Source organism: Ascidiella aspersa, chromosome 9 (assembly GCF_963924565.1).
Source record: "Ascidiella aspersa chromosome 9, kaAscAspe10.2, whole genome shotgun sequence".
Taxonomy (NCBI): domain Eukaryota; kingdom Metazoa; phylum Chordata; class Ascidiacea; order Phlebobranchia; family Ascidiidae; genus Ascidiella; species Ascidiella aspersa.
Genome location: NC_139455.1, coordinates 2,109,542 through 2,124,640, shown reverse-complemented (window position 1 = coordinate 2,124,640; position 15,099 = coordinate 2,109,542). Strand labels below are relative to the sequence as shown.

At 38.6% G+C, this 15,099-nt stretch overlaps 2 protein-coding genes and 1 non-coding gene across 3 annotated transcripts in view; 2 read left to right on the top strand and 1 right to left on the bottom strand.

Annotated features, from left to right (window-relative positions):
• Positions 1-5,258, top strand: part of LOC146131842 (uncharacterized) — a 41,053-nt gene extending 35,795 nt beyond the window's left edge. Inside the window, exon 32 of the mRNA XM_083397099.1 lies at positions 4,872-5,258. Within this exon, the coding sequence (XP_083253225.1) occupies positions 4,872-5,027 (156 nt within the window). The 3' untranslated portion in view covers positions 5,028-5,258. The remainder of the gene's footprint in view (positions 1-4,871) is intronic.
• A 260-nt stretch (positions 5,259-5,518) lies between these two features.
• Positions 5,519-10,691, top strand: LOC146131840 (protein mono-ADP-ribosyltransferase PARP14-like). Its single transcript, XM_083397098.1, has 6 exons — positions 5,519-5,532; positions 5,901-6,090; positions 7,030-7,180; positions 7,411-7,538; positions 9,245-9,431; positions 10,429-10,691. Exons 1-6 carry the CDS (start codon positions 5,519-5,521, stop codon positions 10,689-10,691), a joined length of 933 nt encoding a protein of 310 aa, XP_083253224.1.
• Positions 9,741-9,815, bottom strand: Trnaa-ggc (transfer RNA alanine (anticodon GGC)). The gene has a single exon. It is a non-coding gene; the product is annotated as a tRNA-Ala (tRNA).
• Positions 10,692-15,099: the final 4,408 nt, after the last annotated feature.

Sequence of the window (15,099 nt, the reverse complement as noted above, 5' to 3'; positions counted from 1 at the left end):
GATCGCAAGGATCGCAGGGATCGCAAAGATTGCAAGGATCGCAAGGATCGCTAGGATCGCTCGCGAGGATCGCTAGGATCGCTCGCAAGGATCGCAAGGATCGCTAGGATCGCTCGCAAGGATCGCAAGGATCGCTAGAATCACAAGGATCGCAAGGATCGCAAGGATTGCAAGGATTGCAAGGATCGAAAGGATCGCTAGGATCGCTCGCAAGGATCGCTAGGATCGCTCGCGAGGATCGCTAGGATCGCTCGCGAGGATCGCTAGGATCGCTCGCAAGGATCGCTAGGATCGCAAGGATCTCTAGGATAAAAGGATCGCTCGCAAGGATCGCAAGGATCGCTCGCTAGGGTCGCTAGAATCGCTCGCAAGGATCGCTAGGATCGCTCGCAAGGATCGCTCGCAAGGATCGCTCGCTAGGATCGCTAGGATCGCTCGCAAGGTTCGCTAGAATCACAAGGATCGCAAGGATTGCAAGGATCGCAAGGATCGCAAGGATCGCTAGGATCGCTCGCAAGGATTGCAAGGATTGCTCGCAAGAATCGCAAGGATTGCAAGGATCGCAAGGATCGCAAGGATTGCAAGGATTGCAAGGATCGCTAGGATCGCAAGGATCGCTGGTAGGAAGAGGTGTCCACTTTTCTGCCAAGCATCGTTAAAATAGCAGTAACAAACGGGTCTTCTGGCTGGGAACCAACTGTCGAATGCGTATAAAACGGTTGTTCGGATGGCAAGCCTTTATCGGCAGCAATATTCCTATGACCGTAATTTCCGTTTTGCACCGTCTAAAAACAGACAAAATTATAAATATGTGTAGAAAAGTAAGATGGACACTTCCGGCGCAATTTTTTTAGGTGTTTAAAAGTGGAATGAGTACGTCCCATAACGCAGCAGTTTTCAATACAATCCTATAATTACGTTTTAAAAAACAGAACTTTACTGTAAAGAAAAAAATTGTTCGTTTTTGTATCAATAAATCTCTGGGGATAGTTGTTCTATATTGGCTACATGCTTATAATCGCTCTAACAGCAAGGGGCAATATAATGCTATTCAAAAGTAGGCATAAAATTACAAATTGTGCTTCGTGATGTTTTTTAAGTTTGAACTTTTAGCCGGCAAATTTTACAGAAAACCTTGGCAAGTTGGCAATAATCCAGATGTAAATTTATGAACTTTCCTTCATAGTTAAAACTTTTTTAAAACCTATGTTACGTCCAATCGCCGGAGAGCGAACTTCAAAACATTTTTTTAACTAACATCCCGACGGGTTTAGGACTTATTCTGATTTAGATGTTATTACGATAGGTATTATAGTTCCGAAATTTGTTTTATTCTGACGTTGGTGTTGTTCTAATTTCAGTTCTATGGCTGGTGTTCCTTTGGCCGTATTAGGATATTTTAGAAAGAGCGTAAAACCACAAAACTTGCAAATAATAGGACGTAAAAAGCCAAATTATAGGCGCCTTCGGTGCGTTTATGTTGTCTATTGTCGTTTGTCATGTATTTCGTAGGTGTGACCAATGATACTATAATACCATTTATAGTATCATTAGTGTGACGCCGAATATTTTTAGCTTTGTTGGTGTGCCGCAAGTGAAAAAAAGGTTGCGGAGCACTGCTTTAAATGATAACTAAATAAACGGCCCTGCTCAATTTACTATTTTTTCCAACCATATAATATAGGCTATGTAAAAAGATCCTAGCGATCCTAGCGATCCTTGCGAGCGATCCTAGCGATCCTTGCGATCCTTGCGAGCGATCCTTGCGAGCGATCCTAGCGATCCTTGCGATCCTTGCGAGCGATCCTTGCGATCTTTACGAGCGATCCTAGCGATCCTTGCGATCCTTGCGATTCTTGCGATCCTTGCGATCCTTGCGATCCTTGCGAGCGATCCTTGCGATCCTTGCAAGCGATCCTAGCGGTCCTAGCGAGCGATCCTTGCGATTCTTGCGATCCTTGCGAGCGATCCTTGCGTTCCTTGCGAGCGATCCTAGCGATCCTAGTGATCCTGCGAGCGATCCTTGCAAGCGATCCTTGCGAGCGATCCTTGCGATCCTTACAAGCGATCCTAGCGATCCTTGCGAGCGATCCTTGCGATCCTTGCGAGCGATCCTAGCGATCCTTGCGATCCTTGCGAGCGATCCTTGCAAGCGATCCTTGCGATCCTTGCGAGCGATCCTAGCGATCCTTGCGATCCTTGCGAGGGGTCCGAGAGAGCGATCCTTGCGATCCTTCTTAGCGAGCGATCCTTGCGAGCGATCCTAGCGATCTTAGCGAGCGATCCTTGCGATCCTTGCGAGCGATCCTAGCGGTCCTAGCGAGCGATCCTTGCGAGCGATCCTTGCGTTCCTTGCGAGCTTTCCTAGTGATCCTTGCGAGCGATCCTTGCAAGCGATCCTTGCGAGCGATCCGAGCGAGCGATCCTTGCGATCCTAGCGATCCTTGCGAGCGATCCTAGCGATCCTTGCGAGCGATCCTAGCGATCCTTGCGATCCTTGCGAGCGATCCGAGCGAGCGATCCTTGCGATCCTTGCAAGCGATCCTAGCGATCCTTACAAGCGATCCTAGCGATCCTTGCGATCCTTGCGAGCGATCCTAGCGATCCTTGCGATCCTTGCGAGCGATCCTAGCGATCCTTGCGATCCTTGCAATCCTGTATATTTTAGATGCACCCCACATTTGTGCACAACTCCTAGAGTAATAACAGGTTCTTTGGATTATTTGTTTTATAGTGTCACAATATGACGTCATACGTCTATTTGAGATCCTTTTTTTGACCCGGCCCGCCACAACATTTTAAGTTTCTTGTGCGGCCCGCGGTAAAAATAGCTGCCAACCCTTTTTCTAGAACAGTGGTTCTTAACCTTTTTTAGCTTACGGTAAAATTAAGCAAATTTTGCGGACCGGTGGACCTTCAAAAATTAAAATCAACCCAAAATGTAATTACGACAAAAGTATGCAACTTAAAAGCAAATAATGGAAGCTTGAAGTTAATGAGCAATGTGCTGCTGTCTTTTTGATGTCAGACGTGTTATACATGGTTCTATTCCAACCATATAATATAGGCTATGTAAAAAGATCCTAGCGATCCTTGCGAGCGATCCTAGCGATCCTTGCGATCCTTGCGAGCGATCCTTGCGATCCTTGCGAGCGATCCTAGCGATCCTTGCGATCCTTGCGAGCGATCCTTGCGATCTTTACGAGCGATCCTAGCGATCCTTGCGATCCTTGCGATTCTTGCGATCCTTGCGATCCTTGCGATCCTTGCGAGCGATCCTTGCGATCCTTGCAAGCGATCCTAGCGGTCCTAGCGAGCGATCCTTGCGATTCTTGCGATCCTTGCGAGCGATCCTTGCGTTCCTTGCGAGCGATCCTAGCGATCCTTGCGAGCGATCCTAGTGATCCTGTGAGCGATCCTTGCAAGCGATCCTTGCGAGCGATCCTTACAAGCGATCCTAGCGATCCTTGCGAGCGATCCTTGCGATCCTTGCGAGCGATCCTAGCGATCCTTGCGATCCTTGCGAGCGATCCTTGCAAGCGATCCTTGCGATCCTTGCGAGCGATCCTTGCGATCCTTGCGAGGGGTCCGAGAGAGCGATCCTTGCGATCCTTCTTAGCGAGCGATCCTTGCGAGCGATCCTAGCGATCTTAGCGAGCGATCCTTGCGATCCTTGCGAGCGATCCTAGCGGTCCTAGCGAGCGATCCTTGCGAGCGATCCTTGCGTTCCTTGCGAGCTTTCCTAGTGATCCTTGCGAGCGATCCTTGCAAGCGATCCTTGCGAGCGATCCGAGCGAGCGATCCTTGCGATCCTAGCGATCCTTGCGAGCGATCCTAGCGATCCTTGCGAGCGATCCTAGCGATCCTTGCGATCCTTGCGAGCGATCCGAGCGAGCGATCCTTGCGATCCTTGCAAGCGATCCTAGCGATCCTTACAAGCGATCCTAGCGATCCTTGCGAGCGATCCTAGCGATCCTTGCGATCCTTGCGAGCGATCCTAGCGATCCTTGCGATCCTTGCAATCCTGTATATTTTAGATGCACCCCACATTTGTGCACAACTCCTAGAGTAATAACAGGTTCTTTGGATTATTTGTTTTATAGTGTCACAATATGACGTCATACGTCTATTTGAGATCCTTTTTTTGACCCGGCCCGCCACAACATTTTAAGTTTCTTGTGCGGCCCGCGGTAAAAATAGCTGCCAACTTTTTTTCTAGAACAGTGGTTCTTAACCTTTTTTAGCTTACGGTAAAATTAAGCAAATTTTGCGGACCGGTGGACCTTCAAAAATTAAAATCAACCCAAAATGTAATTACGACAAAAGTATGCAACTTAGAAGCAAATAATGGAAGCTTGAAGTTAATGAGCAATGTGCTGCTGTCTTTTTGATGTCAGACGTGTTATACATGGTTCTATAAGTTTTTTCACGTACACTGGTTTTAAAGTTTAAGACTTGAACGAGTTTTAAACAGTTGGTCACAACACTTGCGCCGTTGTGACGAAAAAAAGTCTAAAGTTGACCATTAACTCTATGTTACGTCACAATGCTGCAAATTACGTAACGGCGAAGTTCTAAATTTGATGGACAAGCCTTTAACATCTTGCATTTTGTAGTTTAGATTGAATACTGTAATATATTTGGCGGACCGGCAGGAAAGTTGACGCGGACCGGCGGTTGAGAACCACTGTTCTAGAACATATTTAACCCTAAAAGAAGCACCAAGCAATCAAACATAGACTTTTAATGCTCAAAATTGAGGGAAACATTTACACTTTTGCAACAACTGTATCTTGTCAACCCCAGCCCAATCTTACGGTTGGGTTGCAAACATTAAAATTATTTTTCTTATCTTTCCAATGTTATTTTAGGCCGTACAAGCGTTACATGCAAAGGTGGCTGACCTCAGCACTTCGAAAACTTTTGAAAGCGAAACTATAGAAAAACTGTCAACAACCGATGAAACGATAATCATGGAACTCGCCAAAAAGCGAAATGTGGAAGTTGAAAAGAGCAAAGTCAAGTAGGAAAGATTATTGTTATAATGATTTTTTAAGATAATTACTTGTCTTGACTTGAGTCACTGTTTCCTTTAACGACCTGAATTAAGTCGTTTTAATAGAATATTTCAATGGACTTAAGTCATTAAGTTAAATGACTTCGGTTTACAATTTTTTTAAAAGCATTTTATTTTTAAATTGAGCTATTTATCTCAAATTTTACCGGTAAAACAATTAACAATTTGCTTGTTATATGTTGGATTTGATTACTTTTTGCTTGAGTTATTGACCACAATCGTTCGAGCTTAGTGCTCTGATAATGACTTGACTTGGACTTGGACAACTGACGACTTTGACTGGGAGTTTACTTAAGGACTGGGACTTGTCGATTCAAAATGACTTAGTTACAACACTGAAAAAAATTGCTTTTTTGATGAATTAAAATGAAAGAATTTGGTTTGCAAACTAAGACGTTAAAGTTTTGTGTTAAAATAAAACCATTCACCCAAATTTGGGGCATGGTTGGACTGTAGTGAGAGGTAGTAAGAGTATTAAAGCCCATACAGAAGTAGGTTGCATTTTGAACGTTTAGATTGTGTGTTTCTCCTTGTTTCCTTCTTTTCTGCCTCAGCGGTATATATATATATATAATATGTATGTAAATTGTATTATAATAAGTGTCTTCGAACTGTGTTGAAAATAAGAGTCATTCGAAACGTTCGAAATGATCTACTTTTGTATGGGCTTTGATATTCTTACTACGTGTTACTACACCCTCCAACTACTATCTTCCAGACATACTTGAATAGTTTGGGATATATTTACAAGAAGACTTTTCAAGAATCGTTGTGGTTGTTTAAAAATAAATATATAAAATACCCCAAAAAAAAACATTTTTAGTACCTGGACGCTTCGCGGCATCAAAGTGGAAGTGTTGGAAGCTTACAACGATGTCGTTGAACTGATAAACCTCTACAAAGAAGTGTTGATAAGCGCTGAATACGTGACTTGGAAGTACAAGGACTCTGCCACTGATCAAATGAACGACTTCGACCTGTTCGCGAACCACGAGCTGGAGACAGCTTATAAGGTGCCTAAAAAGCAAAGATTTTTAGATTATTTGACATAAATAAACCCCAATTTTGCTGAAATGTGTTCAATAAAGCAATTTAAAAACTTCCAGTCACGTCATTTTAAAATTCAAGTGTTTATAAAAGTCAAGTCATTTGAACACAGTAATTAAAGGGCACTTAAGTTAAGTCATTTGTCAGATTGACTTAAGTCAAAACAAGTAATTTCGCCCAATCCACTAAAGCCAATTAAAAAAAAAACAGTAATTTTAGTGCACTTAAGTCAAGTCATTTATCAAATTGACTTCTGTCAAATCAAGCAACCTTGTTTAAAAGACTTAAGTCAATCCGGAAACACTTCGTATACTTACGCATTATAGCATTTCAAAAAACGCAATATACCACGTGCTAATTTGTTTTTGAACATACATGTCTTAAAAGTAAAGTCTTACTTGTCAATTATCATTGGCAAAATATAACCTTCTGAACTGAGATATCTGCGGCACTAAGGCAGTACCATCTTCTCATGTAAGCAACTTGGCTGGTATACAAGAATATTACTTTCAGTGCCGGTTTTATTGTAGATTGTTAAGTCTTTACTTAATATTTACATTATTTTACACCTTTCATCAGTTATTCTTACATTTTTAGCTTAGGCACAGCAAAGAAATTTAAAATATTCACAGCACACTTTCAAGAAAACAACATTTTCATATATTTTCTCACAGTGGTACAGGGGTCGCAACTAAAAAAAGTTTCGCAAATGTGACCTTCGAAAGAAACGTATTGCCAATATCGTATTTGAGCTCGTACATCACAAAACGAGTCCAGATTATTACATTTAGGTCTTCAATAAAGAGTTGCGTAAAAGCTTGATCACAGTTGTTGTACACGCATGGTTAAGTATCTTTCCTTGTACCGCAACACAAATATTACCTTTTTACTGTAATTGTCGCCAGAAAAACGACAAAGGATCAAAACACATCGAGGCGGTTGTGAAGGGACAAAAGCGCAAGTATCTTGTCGACTTCAGCACCATGAAGCAAAAGTGTGCCAACAACGGAGCTGTTGCGAAAGTGGAGAGGGTCATCAATTCGTCGAGTGTGGATGGTAACTATGATGCTTTAACCCTTGGGGCATGATATACTAAAGTTAGTAAGTCTCGAAATATATTTTAACCACAATTTTTTGTTGTACAACGATTGAAATGTTACAAATCATTTGTGTCACCTGAAAAAAAAATGAGTCATAACCAAACGATAAATATTTTTGATTTCATTTAGCCAGTTACTGGAGCGGGTATTGTAGTTGTAACATAAATTTATCCCTTTGCTGTTCAGTGATTCCAACAGACTGGGAGGATATGGGTGGACAGCCCTGGAAGAAAGTAGTACTTGCTCCAAATTCACCCGAATATCAACATGTGATGTCTTTATTCAACCAAACACTTCAAATCAACGTTGTAACGGTAATATTTAACATAAAAATAGGATAACAAAAATTTTTTTGTTCGTAATTCAGTGAGGTTAATAACGAATAAATATTGACTGTTTTTGTTCTTCTGATAAGCAAAATAAGGCTTACCTTCCGACCATATTCTAGGCACTACCATACTTTGGGTGCTTTAAAATAGTTTTTCTTTGTTGACCTAGTTAGGGGGCATTTGCATTTAAACCGATCGTTTTTTGTTTTTTTTATTGGTTGCAAAAATTATCGAAATAAACAGTAAAACTTACAGTTTAAAAAACCCGAGTAAAACTAAGATCAGACATTTTTTAAAGAAGTATACATTTCACCTATACTGGCATCGTCAGTTCCTATAACTAAAGTAAATTACATATAAATGGCAAAGTAAAAATGGAATTAATAAAAAAGTCTAAAACATAGAAAATCAGTATAGATTAAGTAAAAAGTTTAAAAACAAAACATGCTATAAGAAGAAAACTACGACTTTCTGAAAGGTCTAATGTATACCAGCGTTGCGCGGAAAAGGCAACCGACGTGACATTCGATAATAACAAGTCATCAGGGAAAGGAAAATATATATTCATTTAAAAAAATGCCTGAATACGGTTTACTCGGGTGCGCTCTTTTTTCGTGTAAAAGTAAAATTTTACAAGCTGGTTGATTAAATCTCACAATGAGTGTTCTTTAAACTGTTCAAAATGTGTTGATTAAATTGCACCAAGTGCGTGAGGAGTTCTTGTTGAATGGTATGAATTGTACTAAGTGTGTTGTTTTATCATATGATATGTGTTGATTGAGTTGTTCAAATTGGCTGATTGAGTTGTTCAAATTGGTTGATTGAGTTGTTCAAATTGGTTGGTTGAATTGTTCAAAGGGTGCTGGTTAATCGTATAAAATGTGTTGATTAAGTTGTTCAAATTGGTTGGTTGAATTGTACAAAGTGTGTTGTTAATCGTATAAAATGTGTTGATTAAGTTGTTCAAATTGGTTGGTTGGATTGTACAAAGTGTGTTGTTAATCATATAGAGTGAATTGATTGAGTTGTTCAAATTGGTTTTTTGAATTGTACAAAGTGTGTTGGTTTATAATATAAAATGTATTGATTGAGTTGTTTGAATTGTTTTTTTGAATTGTACTAAGTGTGTTGGTTTATAATATGATATGTGTTGATAAAGCTGTTCAAATTGGTTGGTTGAATTGTACAAAGTGTGTTGTTAATCATATAGAGTGAATTGATTGAGTTGTTCAAATTGGTTTTTTGAATTGTACAAAGTGTGTTGGTTTATAATATAAAATGTATTGATTGAGTTGTTCAAATTGGTTGGTTGGATTGTACAAAGTGTGTTGGTTTATAATATAAAATGTATTGATTGAGTTGTTCAAATTGGTTGGTTGGATTGTACTAAGTGTGTTGGTTTATAATATAAAATGTATTGATTGAGTTGTTCAAATTGGTTGGTTGAATTGTACAAAGTGTGTTGTTAATCGTATAAAATGTGTTGATTGAGTTGTTCAAATTGGTTGGTTGAATTGTACAAAGTGTGTTGGTTTATAATATGATATGTGTTGATTGAGTTGTACAAATTGTTTAGTTGAATTGTACAAAGTGTGTTGGTTTAATTTAAATTGATAAACAAGAGTCTATAACCTTTACTTTGGTCACCGCAGGGTCGTTTTTTATTCCTACGATATTTATTTAACCTGTAGATCGAGCGTGTTCAAAATCCGACGCTTTACAAGCAGTTCCACGCCGAAAAGACCAGCGTTGCCAACCGTTTGGCTGCCGAAGGCTCAAGTAAGCCGGTGACAAGAAAAATATTCCACGGCACTGCAGGCTCAACTTGCGACAGCATTTGCAAAGGCTACTTCGACAGAGGCCGTGCTGGCATTAACGGTGGGTCGAGTTACATTGCAGATTTGATCTGAGTTGAATGAACTGTCATTTGTAGTTGTAATTGATGTAATTAATTACACGTTTTAATATAATTGTAATGTAATTGAAGCATTTTTATTTTGTGTAATTGTAATTGTAATTTGCTAAAATTTTGCTTAATACATTGATTTTGAAAAATTTGAAGTTTTAATGCCGAAAATTGTAATTGTTGTAATTAATTGCAGTTTTTAATGTATACGAAAGCCATTGCAGACTCTTCACCGAATCTGTCGATCAATGATGTAAGCACAGCATACTAGAAAAATAACTAGCCTGCAGTGAGGTTCGAACTCACGACCTCCGGTCAAGCCGGGACCGTCGCTCTACCAACTGAGCTATGCAGGCTCAGAAGGGAACGAGTCGAGAAACAACCATGCGTCAATGCTTGCTTAATTGGTTAGTTCAAGCAACTTTAATTGAAGGGGATTCATGTTTCATTGGATAATGATATGGTACTGTGAATCCCCTTCAATTGAAGTTGCTTGTACTAACAGATTGAGCATAAAGTATTTTATTGAAGTTGTGATGCTGTTTATCGAAAATGCAAAGGATTATTTTAAAACTTTTGTTCACGACTCTTTCTTTTGTGTTTTTTTAGATGTTCTTATATGAAAAGCGGTTATAACTCCTTCTATGCTGCTTAGTTATTTTGTTAAATCTTTTATTGGTCTATTGTAATCAAAACAAGAAAGTTACAAATACTAAAGTTCGAACAACTTATTTAATGGAAATCTTGTCTTTATTTGTTTTGTAGTTTTGTCAAGTTTCGTAGTAATCTTGCTCGGGACTAATTTCGAAATACATTCAACAATGTAAGCTGCTTCAGTCGATGACATATTGACTGCATATTAACCTACTAGCATAAAGCATTGGCAAGGTTCGAACACACGCCCCTGGGAAAACGCGACCACTTAACCACCGACTTTAGGCTATCACTGCGCATTTTTCTTGTTTCAAGGAGTCCTATATGGAAGGGGCGTTTACTTCGCAACAACTGCCCAATATTCGAACAGATACGCCAAAGGAAGTCCAAGACATATGTTCCTGGCCGAAGTAATAACTGGGGAATACACCCGCGGCACAAATGCCATGTATTTCGCCCCCATGCAGCATAATAGCTTTCCTTATGACAGTGTTGTCAATAACACGGCGAATCCAAATATCTTTGTTGTCTTCAAAGACGCCAGCGCCTACCCTTCCTACCTTGTGACATATAATTAAACGATGCAGCTTAAAATTATCTAAATATACTTGTTATTTATCTATCTTTTTATATTCATAATTCGTTAGGTATGTTATGTCTTACCTTGTAAATCTAATTTAAACAGTGCAGCTGAAATTCTTCACAAAATGCTGTGACTCTTTTTAAATCTGACTATATCCGTATTTTATTGGGTCAATTAGAATCCTATCTATCTTTACAGTCCAGCTGAATGCGTTACTATTTTTCTAATAATGCTGTTACTTTTCCGATATATTATTGTATTAATATTTCTTTAGATATATGAACATCGCGTATATCCCTATTTTCAGTGTAAGAGTACAGCTCAAACCGCCACTACCTTTTCCAAAAATGCCGTTGTTCGGCTATTTTTCCCTATTCATATTTCGCTAGATATGTTTTTATTTCAGTTTTACATCTTAGCACTTAATTCGGGGGTCGGCAACCTACGGCCGCCAAGGTAAATCATCCGGACAGCCAACTCTTTTGCAAACTGAGCCCGAAACCATTTGCCATATTTTATGGCAATTTAACAATGAAATGAAAAAAAATTCGGTACAACTTTGTTCTGCATTTAGTAAAACTCGAGTACGACTCCGCAGTCCTGAGTCCGACGTGCGCATGCGCAGTACAAAATTTTGAAACTGATATTGCCGCCAACTGTAAATTGTAAAGGCGAAATAGCATAGGTGGATATTTTCCAACCATGCATTGCGAGTCCTTAAAATATATTACAGCCCTACGTGTGGATTGCTGAATATCCACCTTATTCAGTAACTCGGAAATCTAACATTGAACCGGAGTCGGACTCGGGGCTCGGGAGTCGGAATCGGGTTAATTTTTTGGCCGTAGTCGGACTTTTACCGACTCCACGGCCCTGTTTGTGAGTGTCTTTTTAGTCCTACGGCGCCCTGCAACTATCAACAAACGACATTTCGACAATAGCGCCTCGCACGAATTTCATTTGTCAACATAACATCAAGAATTAACAGCCGTATTCAAATTACTAAATTAACCATTATACTTACAGCGTTTTTTATTACACCTTTTCATTGTGATTTTGGATGACGCTGTGTGGACTCCAAACAAAACAGATATTTTTCAACGATTTACCGCCTTTTTAAAATATTATTAGACCCATTTTCAAACGCAAAATAATTCTATATGTCCTCTCCTGATTAATAGTTGTAAAAAAACGCTTAAACCTCCGAGGCCTTTATGATATTTATGTGGTATGACCTTTATGTGGACAAATGAGGAAAGGTGGACGACCTCTGATTTAATTAAAATATTGTAGCTTAAAATTTTTTTCTTCAAAAAAGGCTCTGATTTTGTTTAATTTAGTTGTATCCATATTTTTGTGGTCTAACCTAATAAAAATATCTAACCGCCTTGTCTTAACAGCCCGGATTAAAACTCCTTCATGCTTAATACATGCTGCCATGCTGTTTTCTTAATGTTTAATTAGTTTTATTATCTTCCATAAAGTTCAAAGTTTTTAAAATCCAATTGTTGCTGCATTTTGTTATTATTTTTTCACTAAAGGAAAGTTTTTGGAGACTAGCCCATGAATCGATCTACTGTCGTGTTTTTCTGTCGGTGCTTTTTTACTTTTAGAAAAATGCTTTTTGGATCCTTTTGTCATACTTGAGGATCTAAAATTTGATTTTCATCTGATTAAACGTTGTACCAAAAAAAATAGTTAAAATGCCATAATTTGCTTTAACGTTTTTACCTTTAGTTGTTAAGATGATATTGTGACGCTTAATTTATCTACCCAAAAGAAAACTCTACTTTTGATAGCCAATAATCACTGAAAGGCCATTTGATGAATTGATAACTTCTGTATGTAGTACTATATGTCCACCATCAGGTAGGCCTATTCGCTAATTTAAGATATATAAACAAATCTAGGTACTGTTTGTGTGGCCAGGAGAATTCCGATAATAAAGTAATTTAATTTTCAAGAAAAAACTAGTTACAAGCGATTCTTCTGTGCACTCTAATCTATAGCATGTAAATAAACGCATAAATTTGTCATTCAAGAATATTTATACAGGCACCGAAATAGAAAGGCTTGTAAAACGTTTAGTAAAAAACAAAAAACAAAAAAATTGGTGAGAGATGGAAAACTGGTTTAATTAATGGTATAACAGGAAAATGTAATCATAACCAAATAATTTCAGTATGCTTGCTGTTCGTTGGTCACTTATATTTCTTTGACATTTCTTTGATTAAACCCTCAATTACACGCATTACAATAATTCAACAGTGCTTCGCGGGCCACGAAAAATTATGTCGCGGGCCTGGGTTTGAACCACCCTGGGCTAAGCCATGCCTACAATGCGTAATTAAAGTAGGCCTACACACCCTATTCAGCTCACATTGTTCTATTTCGCCCATATAACCCGTCCAATTTATAATCTTTTGTTTAATTTGCTTCTAATGTTCAGCAGTTTCTGTAAATCGCGTTTAACGCTCACTGATTTGTAATACTGTAAATAAAACAAAACTATTCAATGCACAAGTGTGTAACATCTTTTCAGCGAAAACACGATTTGAAAGCAGTCTCGTATACACTTAAGTCACTGTTTTTTAAATGACTTCACTTAAGTCGTTTGGACAAGACTTAACTGGACTTAATATTTGTTGAACTATGACCCTGTTTGAAATGAAGTGTTTTCATTTAGCATTTTTTTTAATGGGGTTCTTTATCTTAGTTTTTTTGTTTAGTTGATTTATTGCTCATCGTCAATTGAGTTTACCAAAAGGATTTTATTAGGAAGTGACTTGCTGTAATGAAATTCATTCGAATTAAGATATACTGACGATACCTTTGTTGGCAATATATATACATATATATTTTAAGATCTGTTTATTGTGTCTGACCTGAATTGCTAGCTTTGCTAGAATATTCTGCTGTTACTGATCAGGAATTAAGGTCAATATTTATCTAGCAAGGGTCAAGGTGATTTCTATTATTCACATATTCAGTGCAACATTGCTGTAATGATGACATGAATTGGGAAACTGATGACTGGGATTTGTCTTGTTGTTTATTTGAATTTACTTGACTGGGACTTAAGTCATTTGACTTGTTTACAACATTGTTCGAAAGCAATAAAATCATATTTACATTTTTAAAATCAAACCTTTAGCTTTAAATTATTCTACAAATCCACCTCATAGGGTGGACAATACTCCCCCTATGCTAATCCAGCTTTACGATTTACAGTGTGAGCCCAAATCAGTTTCGAACGGACTCGGGTAGTCTTACTCGAGTCCTCGCTCTAAATTCTCAGCCCTTTAAAAACACAGAAAGCAATTGTGCTAAATACAGTATTGTAATGACTTGACTTAAGTCACTCTTTTCAAATGACTTGACTTCACTTGAGCCTTTTGGACAAATGACTAGGTTAAAATATTTTTTTTTATTGTTTTTTTCTGGTGATTTTGCCTTGAGCTTGTGATTCTGACTATGGATGTCCGATACTTGATGTTCTAAGATCAATTCCGTTTCCTAGCTTGTAAGAAAAAAAAATGAGTTCTATGTGCCAGTGGCAATCGTGGGCGTCAAGCAAACAAATTGTGCTCGAATATGGCTGAAATGTCTGCATTAATTTGTTATAAGATCGGCACCGATCCGATATTATCGGACGAGTACCGATACTGCCGCTTGGTATCGGGTATCGACCCGCCCGATCCGATATTATCGGATATCCTTAATTATGACGATAGCTTTTCTACTTTACTTGTATGTTGCGTTGTTCTAAAATGAATGCCAAACAAAGATACAATAAAATTATTTGTTTAATGCAGAGTGCGAGTTTCAGCTGATGATGTGCTAACGCACACTAACACGGCCAATCAGTTGATAAACTGTTATCTTAGGTAAAACATACGGCCACTCGATCCGACATCTATGCTGTTTTAGTTACCTTAAATTACTATGTTTTTTTTAGAAATCTACTTTTTTGTAGGCCACCTGTACCCCAACGAACGCATCAATTAATCAAAACGTCGCCAACCTTTGGGCAAATCAAAGCATAATGTACCACCCTTAAACATTTAAATCCAAAATTAGCTATTAAGATCCTTTGCACAGGACTGTGTTATAGCAGCCGTTATATGTTGTACACAAGACAATTTTGTACGCTGAGCCGGCCAAATATTGACTGTAGTGCGTAAAACAAACAAAGACCTGTTTCAGCCCTGTTACGAATGTATATTTCAACAGGTGAGACATGACCACCGTGCTATCTGAACTCCACTAAATCGAAACTAAACAAACTGTCAAAGCATTTCAAATTGCATACTGTCAGGTCGCTTATAGATTTATTGTACATTCACATAATTTAGCATAGCTCGCTTTCAATAAAAGAGCTTACAGCGCAGTAAAAACGGGTC